Source organism: Orbilia oligospora (assembly GCF_000225545.1).
Source record: "Orbilia oligospora ATCC 24927 unplaced genomic scaffold scaffold00007, whole genome shotgun sequence".
Lineage (NCBI taxonomy): Eukaryota > Fungi > Ascomycota > Orbiliomycetes > Orbiliales > Orbiliaceae > Orbilia > Orbilia oligospora.
This window is the reverse complement of record NW_011645564.1, coordinates 1,114,291-1,127,214: the sequence shown is the minus strand read 5'-3', so window position 1 is coordinate 1,127,214 and position 12,924 is coordinate 1,114,291. Positions and strand designations below refer to the sequence as shown.

General features: G+C 44.8%; 2 protein-coding genes across 2 annotated transcripts; one reads left to right on the top strand and one right to left on the bottom strand.

Moving 5' to 3' along the window:
- Positions 1-5,948: 5,948 nt before the first annotated feature.
- AOL_s00007g309 (uncharacterized protein) lies at positions 5,949-7,346 on the bottom strand (the record flags this gene model as incomplete). Its single annotated transcript, XM_011120210.1, has 4 exons — positions 5,949-6,333; positions 6,414-6,963; positions 7,034-7,205; positions 7,299-7,346. 4 exons carry the CDS (start codon positions 7,344-7,346, stop codon positions 5,949-5,951), a joined length of 1,155 nt encoding a protein of 384 aa, XP_011118512.1.
- A 3,582-nt stretch (positions 7,347-10,928) lies between these two features.
- AOL_s00007g308 (uncharacterized protein) lies at positions 10,929-12,842 on the top strand (the record flags this gene model as incomplete). Its single annotated transcript, XM_011120209.1, has 3 exons — positions 10,929-11,662; positions 11,734-11,763; positions 11,831-12,842. The coding sequence occupies 3 exons, from the start codon at positions 10,929-10,931 to the stop codon at positions 12,840-12,842; spliced, it is 1,776 nt and encodes a 591-aa protein (XP_011118511.1).
- Positions 12,843-12,924: the final 82 nt, after the last annotated feature.

Below are 12,924 nucleotides of genomic sequence, written 5' to 3'. Positions count from 1 at the left end.
ACGATCCCACATGCTAAGCCCTTTTCAAGGTCTGAGCTCCCCACATGTGCAGCTTTGCAGCTATGCGCGCTTGTTTGATCCCACAAAGTGTGGTCTAGAACCGAAAAATCGGTGGCCTATGTGTTGTTCACCATTGAACCCAACCTCTATACTATAGCTCTAGTTACTAAGATTAGTTTGAACCGGTCCTTGATCGCGATCATCGATGATCATCGTGTGTCCGGATCTATATGAAAGCACATAGGTATCGAGCATCTGAGTACGAGCTAGTAGCATTGGGAAACTTCGTGCATAGCCGTTCGGATAAAAGCTGACATTGCATTGTAGTGGTTCCCGAGATGGCAGGGCTATTCCCGAGATAGCCTCGACCAAGCGCAGGAGAATCAAATTGAACATCATGAACTGCATGCAGGCTCGAACTCTCTAGTTCGCCAACCGAACGTTCTTATCCGAAGAAATATCTTTAGATCTTTGGGGCGGGCTCGCAGGTCGTTCCACAGAGCTCAAGAGTATCATCCAGCACTTTGGTATAGTTAAGTGCCTGTCGAATTGTTCTGACCCCTAGATTTAAACCTGCATGCGTCTCAAGACTGAATACATAGTATACTTGAGAAGGAGCAAGTACGTACTACGCATTGCAAGTAACTACTACAACAATCAGATCCAGTCGACGGGCATGATATCCGGTAGCTCTTGGCGTCTATACCGTATACAGATCTTAAAGGATTCATATCTTGGTAACTTGACCGGGAAGTTCCGTAGCGCTATGCCTAAAAAAAGGTCGTGAAGATTTTTAACATCGAATCCACAAGAATCCGCTTCACGAATTGCAATCTTTGCATGAACCCGATTGAACCAAAAGGGTTAGAGGAATGGTTTCGCGTTTAGTGCGCAATCGTTGGTACAAGCCTAAACAAGCCACCGGTGAGGAAAGGGGACTTTCTCTAGAGATAATTCGACGTCTATTAAATTTGTTGTTGAGGCTTGAAGCTTATAATAGGAGAAAGTACGATATAATGGTGGCCGGTGGATATAGGCCCGCAGAAAGTGGATCTCAGAAAGGTACGGAGAGCAATTCCCAAGCATATGTAGGGCCGTTGCATTGCATCAGGAACAGCTTTATCTCCAAGACATTAACATCCGTTAGCTTACAATATGAGTACATATTTACTTACCTAAGCCCGTCCTACATACCCTAAGACCTATGTAGTTTATGGCTAGGATTCTTCTGAGAGTGCCGGTATATTTGTAATTTTAGTTGCTCTTAGTTGTAGACTCGGCTTCCTCGGCCGCTTTATAATTTAAGCTTTCACCTGCATGTTTTTCGATACATCAAGCGAGAGCAGTAGTAGAGGCGATCAAATCTCTTAAGAATTATATATTGGCAGATAGTAAAAAGTAGTCAAGTTATGGTACTAATGAATACTTATTTCTTATATTGCATTGACACAAATCAGGCAACCCGACACTATGTATATATAGTACCATCAGGTGACCCAGAATCGATCTAATCGTCCATTTTACAAGACCAGGTGAGATGAAATACACACCTGACCCCTTGAACTATCGTTTTATTCTGCCTGTTGAAAAACTAAATAATATGATCTTAAGTTACAATGCATTATATAAAAGTCCCAGAATTGAAATACTCCCATGGCACGCAACACCAGACCCGCAGTAACGGCAGAATCTAACCTCAATATCGCAATTCCGGATCGAAAATTGTGTTATACATTGTTTACCAAGTTCAGGTGTTAAACCAAGTAGTTTGATACACCTTTCGTGAGATCGCTACCATGAGAGTACTCTTCATGGTCTGAGATAGGCTATTAGCAGGCGAAGTGATCGGAGTGTGCCGAAGCGTTTTAATACAAGACTAAGCCTCAACCATGGTACCACTGAGATAATTATTGCTTAAATTACTATTTTTGTACAATTTTCCGATTTGTAGATATCTAGATGCAATAGAACACCGAAATAAATTAATAACCTGATTTATTAGGTGTAATTTTAACCTGGTCAACTGGCTAATGACATGGGATATTCTTCTCTTCAGTTCCCCAGTAGCGGTCGCTCTCATACAATACAAATATGACACTGTTCGGGTATGAATTTGTTCTAATAAAGACGCGGACGAAACTATTTAGTTGCGAATACGAGTCATACCCGGCTCAAGGTTGTGGCAAAGGCCCTCCCGGGAGTGGTAAGTATTTACGCTCAAAACTTTCATATATCGATCACGCTGCACATTAGGATATCCTTGAATCAAAGGTTTTCACTAGTACACTAGCATAAGTAGGGCCCAGAGGACCTCTGGACCAAGGGGACTCAGTTGCTAACTTAAGAAATATCTGTTAAATACATATTATACTTTATTCCAGCAGGTTTAGAGCAAGAACTCCTGCTAGAGCGTTCTAATAATATACCAGTAGAAGCCTATATAGCCAGAACTTATCCACTGAGTTCATGGAGACAAGATCACGATGGGAATTCTCGAGACTTAAACCGGTTCTCGACTACTTACAGCTTGTCTTGCCTTTTACGGACAAACCCTCCTAAATGAACATAGCGCTATCATTGGCTTCCTGTCAGTGTACATTTTTGCTTGTCCCTTCGATCGAATCTCTTCTTGTGCGATTGATTCGGGGGCTAGTTTAGGATACGTCGTCAACAGCTACGCATGCACGAAATCTGATTTATGACAGCCACTGAGACTAGATTTCTAGTGTACTTATAGCGGGTCGCTAGGAAAGTCTAGGTATGTGGTATATTCTATCTATCTGTATATATATCACAGAATCCTAGATTAATATCCTTTCTTGCACCAAGATGGAGTGCCAAATGCACCAATTTAAACTTTTTTTAAACTCAAAAAATATATATCCCGGGTACACACCTAAGGAAAAATGTATACACATTCATATAGACCCTGAACTTAAAGTCAATATCTTTGTCACTTTCGAATTTCAGATAAACCAACCAGCAAGTAGCCAATCGCATATGCAGGCGAGACCCCGTAGAACCAACGTAATATACTAATATATTAATTTTGAAAACCCAAAAACGTTGAACTATGTTCGAAGACAAATTTCAAATATTTTGATGGTATGGAGCACGTGGCTCCTCACCACAAACCCCCCTATACAGATGTATACATGCTATCTTGCCTAGCTGAATATGGTGGCCCCTTTTCTCGAAGGGAAAGGTAGTCTGAAGATTAACGCGATATGCAGAGAATAAATCATAGGTCGGATGACCTTAGTTGCTTTACCCCTGCTACTGAAGTCGGGAACTGGGTCTGAAGTCTTGGATCAATGGCCAATGAGTATCATGATGGCATGACACAAATGTAAGCGAATTCTCACAGTAATTCAAGCTTCGGTCTCGTATTCCATGGCATAAAGCAGTAGATGGTTCATAAATTAGAGCTATGATTCGTCAGCAAGCTTGTGTAGTTGCTTCTTCGGTCGCATCATATCGAATTCCCTTTCCCCAAAAAGATTAGTATTCTTGGTTTACGAGATAGGGACCCACGTCCACGGGGTATCCTTTGGCCTCCTTATGTTAGTTTAGTCTGAGCACCACAAGTTGGGCCTAATATAATATCAATCGACTTACTGTGTACAGTATCATTTTTGCAATTAGCCTGAATGTTCGAAAATGTAGCTAAACTACTTACTTAAAACTTAAATATCTTTAAAGTTGAGAGAGCGACAGAAAGAACGTGGTCTGGAATAGCAGTATATACCCCTTCCATTTTCGTCAGCAGCGAGTAAGCGTTGGTGCCTACATAATTACTTGCCATCATGGATCAGCCATCTCTACATCAATATTGAACTTTAATTGTAGGAAAATGGGTGCATCTAACTATATGAGAACGGACCTTTGGAAACAAAAGTGTACGATGTTGCACAAATCATGTTGCTGTGTAAGAATTCTGGAGGCGTTCTATCTAACCGAAAGACCAAAGGGAACCCCTGCATTGCATAAAGGCTTCGTTTCCAGAGTTCGGGTTTCTGAACAATGGTCCATACACCCTCCGGCAAAATTGATGTAGAACCAAGTGTAGCTAGTTTTCGTCTTTGATCGCTTGCCGCGAAGAAAATTCCCAAGATGCTGGGACACGGCATGAAACCCGTCATCCTGGATCCTAGCTCATCAAGAAATTAAGGGTGTGGGGGTGGCTCCTCTCAGCGAGGTTACCTTGCCCATTTCGCACAATAAGGCGGAACAGTCAGCCACCTCGAAAGTGGTTCCGCTGTTTTATTGATAAGCATCGCAATAAATTACCGAGTTTATGGCGTTTTGACAGCTTAGTGACATCAAACGATCGCCCATTAGTTAGAAAATGCTAACACAGCGGCCGTCGGGGATAAGTTTGAAAGGACACTGGCCGTTATATCAGCCAATTATTTTCCCTTCACATCGCTAATGTTAAAGCTCCTTGCTCGAAAAGAAAGCACCTTCCCGTTCGGTGCCTGTCATAGTTTTACGCACGGGCTATACAGAGTAGTGCGGCTTTCTCTCCAAACAAACCGACTCAGGTTGTAACCAAACTAATCCAGCGAAGACCTCTCAACCGGATATGCACTCATCTTGGAAACGATTCCTTTTGGTGGAAATTTATATGCACAATCTTCACGGACCTCGGTAACACTGCCTCCAGTGCTCGGTGCTTACGGTTGAGTGAAATTTACGAATTGACGAAAATTTTGTGCCTGTCACCGGGTTGAATTGAATGTATCACAAGGATGCCAGCGGGATCTGCAGATGGTTCGTCCGGCTTCCCGGTTTACCAGCTTAGCGGCTCCGTTCAGACACAGCAGACAAAAAGGGGTCATGATTCGATTAGAAAGGAAAGTGAATAGGATGTTCTCGGTTGGCATCCAGACCAGCCGACACTAAACCAGGCGTAAGAACCTCAACCCATTGGTTGGCTTTAGAGCAAAATCCAACACGACTCTATATATCATCGTATTAATGTTGTGATCCCCTGTTAACAACGCGACCCACTTCAATGATATGAGCGATAACACTTTCGGCGTTTATATGAGGAGTGGAGCCTGTCCTGATTCCGAGAGTCAGGAAAGTTTATGAAGCGGCGGGAGTATCGAAAACCTTCATGTGTAACCAATACAACCTAAAAAAGTTTGTACAGATCAATATTATCCGGTGGAAAACGCGCGACTAAGCTAAGAGGAGAACAATATCACGACATCCGCTGGGAGAAGGTGGACACGAAAGGCGGTCGACAGATACGGTATCGAAAGAACCACAATTTGAAAATAAAAAATAAAAAATTATATGGAGGTCGGTAGATGTCTCTAATATTACTTTTTGTCAAGTTCTTTGTGTACGGTTTATATCTAAGGCGTTCTGATTCTTTCGCTTTCTCAAAAGTTGGGTAGGTAATAAGATAACTCGGAATATGTACTGAAAAAGGGGACGGAAATTTTTCTCCCAAATCGGCTCAACCCTTGACAGCGGGAGTTGGATAAACAAGCCTTTCCGTGCTGAAACCAACCCTTTCTGTTCGGGGTAGAAATAATTTTTTTCCAACTCAAGAGTAAATTACATGGTAGACCGAGGAACAAGCTGCAGCGCTGAAAAAAAAAAGTGGAGCTCCAAAACCAACCGTCCGTGATTACACAATTGCACAAAAAAGTAACAAAACAGGAAGACTTTTCCAACACCCCTCGCATGTTGACGAGGTTTTGTAATCATTAAATTCAAGAATTGAAATAAATAACTAAGCAGGCAGTTACCAGTATCGCCTGCTTGTGGCTCGCTAAAAAGCTCGAAATGAAGAATTTTCGAAACCAAACGCCACGTCAAGTGAGCTGCTGTATTTGTACATAAAAAAAAAGAGGATATATTATGGCACGTGTATCAAAAATACTCCAAACCCCTATGCCCTAACAAAGCGGATGGGCTGCTGCAGTGACTTTCTAAAAGACTTCCTTCGTGGCTTGTGCCCGTTCGCTAGTAACGGAGATGTTGGTGTGAATGGCAACTCCAGGCACAGGTCCACGAAGCGCTTCCTCGCTGCTGTTATTTCTCTCGTAGTACATGCCCGATACTTGGGCTTGCTTTGAACCGCCGGCTTCGATTTTAGTGATATGAGAAGATTCAGACAAATCATCCAGTTTAACGTGGTTTGAGCCTCCAATCCTGGAGTTGCGGGCATAGCTACTGCCGCCGGCACCGTATTTCCTAGAACCGTAGCGGTACCCGTTACTCGGGCTATCCGAAGATCCTCCAGTGATAGATCGACTAAGGAGAAGCGTTCGGAGAGTAGGGAGACAGGCGACGATGAGGGCGACGCATGATTCACTAAAAAGATGGGTTTGATGTTAGCATCAGTTTGCGGATCCCTATGCTTTCTGGGCCACCAAGTGTGCAAATCCCCATACCTTTGAGTCCAAACGCCGAGCCAAATTGGCATGATTGCATCACCGACAATTGAACCGACGCCTCGAATTACGGCAAAGATGACACAAAGCAAGCCGAGTGAAAAGATGAGAACCAGTCCAAACTTCTGTTTCTTATTGATTTTGAGGCCGTAGAGGAGTCGCAAAGGAAGTGCCATGATCGAGATGTCGGTAGCTATATCTGCACCCATGGCATAGAGAAGTGCTCTAGCCGATGTTCCGGGATGTAGAGTCTCGCATGCTCCCTCTCCGATCATGAAAGCAGTTTTGAGCGGCCGGCAGTTCAAGTACTGAGACATAACAGCACTCATCCACATTATGATGTTGAAAATAGTGACACCCCACCACCACTTGCGCATTGTAGGAAGCCCGTCTGTCAATCTCCAGATGAAAATAAGAAGCGAGAATTTGACGGCCCAGAGAATGTTCCAGAAAAGGGTAATGGCTGCAAACTGGAGCTTGAGGTATTCTTGAACATCTTCCAGGAAAGTTGCCCCAGGTTGTGCAAGTCCAAGCATAATAAGGCCCAAGTCTGTGCGAAAATCGGTGTCGATGAATTAGAAACATACGAAACATAGATGATAACAATGGATTAGGCTTACTGTGTGAGGTCGGTGTCATCAAAGTGTGCAGGATAGCATCTGTTAGGACAGCTGCGGCAGCGAAAGAGACGAAGAAATCATCAATTTGCATGCCTCTGTTCTTGGTGAGCTTGACTGCGAGGCGCACAAAGAAAAAGATAAGAGCAATAGATGTTGGGACCCAGTAGATGATCTGGGGGAAGCATTCCGTTAGACTTGTCGACCTGTAATTGCATACCCGGCGATATACAAGTGTATTGAGAAAGAATATATAAGGTAAACTCACATAGTAGCTAGTGATCGGCAGCGGCGGGGACGCCGCACCGAAACCCATCTTGAATTTTTGGTTGACTTATCTTTTGACGGGTGGGTATGTGGAGTGCTGTCGTCCTCGTTGACTACTTGGGGGTTAGAGCACTCTTATAAAGTGCTACGGGTTGTAGATCTCGAGCTCCTTAAGATCCTCCTTTACGTATAATATATTCTGACTTGAAATCCTGCAAGCTTCGGGGAATAACCAGAGGAATTTGATGCAATGACCCGAGACAACGTCCAGATTATAAGGTTTTCTGACGCCCGGTCGGTAATGGAGCTCGCTAGATATCCCGTTGACAATTAACTTGTGTGTATGTATGTCCCTTTCGAAACTCCCATGCCCTGGTCTTGGTCTGGACGGCAAGTTCCAGATGTATGTAAGTTTAGGGATCTATCTATCTCGATGTTGGAACCTGGATTGTTTCTTTCAAGAGGGTCCAACCAAGAACCCTAAAGTCAACGGACCCAAGCGAAAAGCCTTCGATCTAGCTTTCAACGACCGTTGCTGCGTCCCGACGAAGGCAAAGGTATGCACGTCCGAAATTGGGACGTATGATAATTACTTATTTTCAAGACAAAAAACTCTTCCGCACGAAACCCCCCAAATTCTTGGAGTCTGTTAAGCTGGGATCCAAGTTGGGATCCAAGTTGGATCCATGTTCAGGGCGAGCCAGACTGATAATGGCTGCATGCAGATACCCAATTTGCATACTATACCATTCTCAGGTTTCGACCGCGAAGTGTTGGCTCAAGGCTTATATCCACGGTTTCAAGGAAGCCCCAACGCCTGGAGCTTTGGGGAACAATAATATATTAGTAAAGGAGGCTGAAGCTTGCCAAGATAATATAGATATAGCTCTTAATCATTCAATTAATCAATTCCGTCCGTGTTAATACATGTGAACATTCCAACGATGTTGGAGGTTGTGTGTTGACACCAAGGTGGTCTCGGTGCCTTCGTGATTCGATCGTGAGGCTCTTGGCAGAATGTAACTTTCGGTATGTATGAAACATAATGCTAGGCCGGAAGCCTCCTGTTGCAGCGGCCGAAGGCCGCCTACTTCCCCAACAGGCTTAATGCTTGCAATTGGATTTCCGTCGATGGCCACCCAGGCCTGAAGCAGCTTATCATCGCAGATGTGCATCCTCGACCGCATTTCGAGATTCTGAAAAAAAATTTGTCGAAGAGGCATATGGTTTGAATCTGCTGCCCAAAATTCATATTTGGCCGAAAGTCTAGTAGCTAGACCTTTCTAGCCAGTGGCTGCGAGTTGAAGCAACCTGCGGACTGGTCTACATATGTCCGGGTGTCCGTGAACAAAAGGACCACCCAAGGGCTAGCATAAGCACTTGTTTTTGCGCAAAAGGGGTTTCCTCGGAGTCGACTAGGTATTGAAATTGACAAATTGCTTTGTTCGGTCCATTGTCTTGTCCCCAGCTCGGTCTAAATCTAGCTTGCCAACTTGTTAAGCAATATAAGCCAGCATTCAAACTTTACATCTGTTGTAACAGTTGTAATTCTGGGAATAGAACAATTGAAAATGTTGCCGGTAGAAAACTCTTAGGCCTCCGCACATCAACGGAAGGCACAAAACTTAATATTAATATAGCAAAAGATTTGCCTTAGCTTAAGAGCTTAGGTACTCAAAGTATAAGTACTCTAACACTAAGAAATCCTTTGAATCGTCTATCGACACTGTATACATACAGCTCGCCATAGATCGATCAGGATCAGTGTTACTTATCGATACGTATCTCGGGTGGGTACTGAGGCTTTTTGGCTTGATCTCCGCCTTCCGACGCTCTCGATTGGCTAAGTGACAAATCGTCCCACATATATCGCCCTTGCTCGATTTGGGACAGTTTTACGAGGCACATTCGCGACTAGAAGGAAGGTAAGAAACATAGTTGACAGGGGTATCCTTGGGGGGACGGCAAACTCGGCTCTATGCCTCGATTCCATCATGGACCAACCTCAGAGGCCAATGGCACGAAGTCCCCACAATATTGTGGAGACTAAAAACTCCAGAGCAAGGCAAAGAGCTATTCATGAATATTAGTTGTATAACCACTTATGTATTGTGTGTACTTACAATGTCGAGAATTATAGGTGTGGGCTCGTACGTATGAACTGAATTCCTTGGTGTGCCAGCTCCATGGGATAGACTGCGTAGCCAGCTTGGCCAGCTTGGATTCCAGTCGGCTATCGGTCAGCAAAAGGTGGGCACCTTAACAGTCCCCGTTAACCTTTTTTGTGACAAATCCAACACAGGTTTCTACTTGTGGTTCTGACTTCTTTTTGCCGTGAAATTCACACTAAGGTGCGAGTCACAACGGATGTATGTAAGTACCGTACTGTACTGTACTGTACAGTATAGGGGATATGATTAATTACCCACATGCAAGAGACATAGATGAAATACCGAAGAACAAAAGAAAAAGTACATCAGCAGTAATGAGTATTGAGTAGTATACGCAACCGGTTTAATATGTTAGTAACGTAAGTGGCATATCGCCAAAGCGATGTAATGCAAAAATCAACAAGCTATCGTCTGATTTAACCTTTTAAAATTCGATAACATGCGCATGCATAATACCAACAGCCCTCAGAGACAGTCTCCGCAAAGCTTTGTTGGAACAACCTCGATTCCGGAAATGATGGTATGCAGGGGCCAACGTTTCTGCCGTTCGCGTAGCGCCTCACACCATTCGCGGCAATCCAGATCGAAGGGGCGAACACAAAGTTGGTACACACGGGAAAAAAACGACTGTTGGCGCAAGCCCAAAACGGATGGCAAGTCGCTATCTCATCGGTCGTCTACGGAGTTCATGTAGGTGAATGCGCCCACAGCAGTCGCACCGTACCGACGAGGAATCTATCATGCCTAAAGATGGCAATAAACTGGTTCCTGGAATCTGTGTAGGGGCCTATCTTTGACGCCCCAGGTTTCTAGACCCTCGCTCAGCTCCACCCACAATGCAGACGTTTTCTGTATTATGTATGGAGTCCCCACCCAGCTCAATGATAAAAGTGCGAAACGACCAGGGCCGCCACCACCAGTGGCATGGTACTAATCTCCAGAACATGCACCCTGTAGTACCTGCGTTAGTATTTCTATACTGTGTAGATGGGTCCAAATCGAGTTAAATCTTACAAGGCTATTTTCGCTGTGCGAGTGAGGAGCTAGCAACCAAGATCGAATATTGCTTCTCGATCATCTCGGATTTCTGCGTATCCGGCCAGGAGTCTGTAAGATTTTGGTCAGTGATAAAAGGGCCTCTGGCACCCATCTGCTGCACCCCTATCTCAGCATCCTGGAGGCCACGCGAGAGTACGGGCTTGGTAGCACTGCAATTATAAGTAGTTACATCCAACAAGAAAAGTTGCGACTTTGTCTTCCAAAAAGAACTCGAGTCCTTCCTTCCCGGCCTGCCTGCCTGCCTTTTGGAGTCCCGATACCTAGGGCTCTAGACTTTCCTTAACAGTTTTTTCCCTGACCTTGTTCTCAGAACCTTGCACTCCACCAGCAGTTTTCTGCATTACTCTCTTTTGTTTTCCTTCCCTCATCCTCTTCTCGTTCCCTCATACCTTATATCAAAAATGGCCCGCCTCTCGATTATCGCGCTTGGGTTGTTGTATGGTTTGTCAAACATCCTCGGTGTTGTTGCTGACACGACAACTCTGACGGACCCAGCTATCGACGGAACTATTGATCTTGGTTTCCCGAGCGTTAACATCACTGCAATTCTCGCGGAAGCTGAGAATGAACTTGGTGTTAACGGTACCATTACGGATAACCTCCCTGATGATGGCTATGGTGCTCCTGGAACTACGATCACCGCCCGCGACATTGAAAAACTTCAAGAGCTTCGCAAAAGAACATTTGGGAATTCAAAGGGTATCTTTGGAGCCATTGCATGCCTTTCCTTGAAGATAATATTCCCAACCAAGACGGCTACCCCGGGAAGCTCCAACTACAATTCATGGAACAACCCTTCCTTTTGGTCCGCTACTACCTACATGACACCCACATGCGTTTTCCGACCTACATCTGTTGATGATGTCTCCTTGGCTATGCAGCTTATCTTTATTTCTCAGTCGGACTTCAATGTTGTCGGTGGAGGCCACAGCGCGATCAAAGGATGGGCGAATACAGAGGACGGTGTTTTAATCATTCTTTCTGGCCTCACTGGAGTCAAAGTTAAATCTGGATATGCAGAAGTTTCCGCCGGTGAGCGTTGGGGCAATGTTTTCACCGTTCTCGACCAGCACAAACTTATGGCCCTTGGTGGCCGCATGTCCCCAGTTGGAGTTCCAGGATTGGTTCTCGGAGGGTAAGTTGATCACCTGTGTCCCATTTATATTGGTTTCTACAACATAGTTCTAACGTATTTCAATTGAACAGAGGTATCAGCTATTTAACAAACCAACACGGGTAAGCTTTCTTTAATTAAAGGACTTCCTCACTGGGGTTACGAAATGTCCAACTAACATCGCAATAGATTTGTTGCCGATCAAGTCAAGAATTTCCAGGTTGTATTGGCCAACGGATGGGTTGTGAATGCAAATGCAGTCGCAAACGCAGATCTTTTCCGGGCTCTAAAAGGAGGAAGCTCAAACTTTGGGATCGTTACACGGATTGACCTTCATACTTGGCCTTGCCCTAAGGGTGTTTACAGTGGTCAGCTTTATTTCTCTGATACTAGGGACTACCCAAAGATGTTTGACGCTGTCTACAAGTACCATACTGTTGGCGCTTTAACCGATGTTCAAAGCCACTTGATCTCCGCATTTGTCTATGTTCAGATTCCGGGTCTTGGGGGGATGCACATGGGTGCTTTCACTGCTTTCAGGACCATCTCTGACTCCGAAACCAACCCAGGCCCAGGTCCAGCTCTGCAAGAGATTGTTGACCTTAACCCTACCGTCAAAAGCTCTTCAACCCTTAAGGTTAGGCCTTACGGGTCCCAGGCTATTGAACTCGGCAGCGGTGATGTCAGGGGCCTGCGACAAGACATGCGAGACTTCTCCGTCTATGCCGACAAACAACTTTACATCGACCTCTTCCAAATTTGGAACTCGACAATGACGGTAAAGCATGGTGCCAAAACTGGTTTCATGGGAACTATCGCTTTCCAGCCCATCACCACGAAAGCGATCGCCGCTGGTGGTCTCCGTGGCGGAAACTCTCTCGGGTTGGAGGGAAACACCAAGACCATGGCTATTATCAACCTGACCCATCAATGGCTAGATCCCACACACGATAAAGAAATCCTCGCTTCACTTGACGAGGTCATGACTAAATCTATTGCGTTAGCAAAGGCAAGAGGTTTACACCATCGATACTACTACCTCAACTATGCTCATAAAGACAGCAACCCAATCTGTGGCTACGGCAGAGCTTCTGTCGACAGACTCAAGAAGGTTAGCAGATTCTACGACCCCTGTGGAGTCTTCCAATCCCGTGTTCCTGGTGGTTTCAAGATTCCAGAACCATCGTCTTGCCCCATTTAATCGGATTATGAATCTCGATTTTCAAGTAACGTGGTTTATTGCCCGGTATGCGGATTTAATATTTGCCGCACTATCTCGAGCA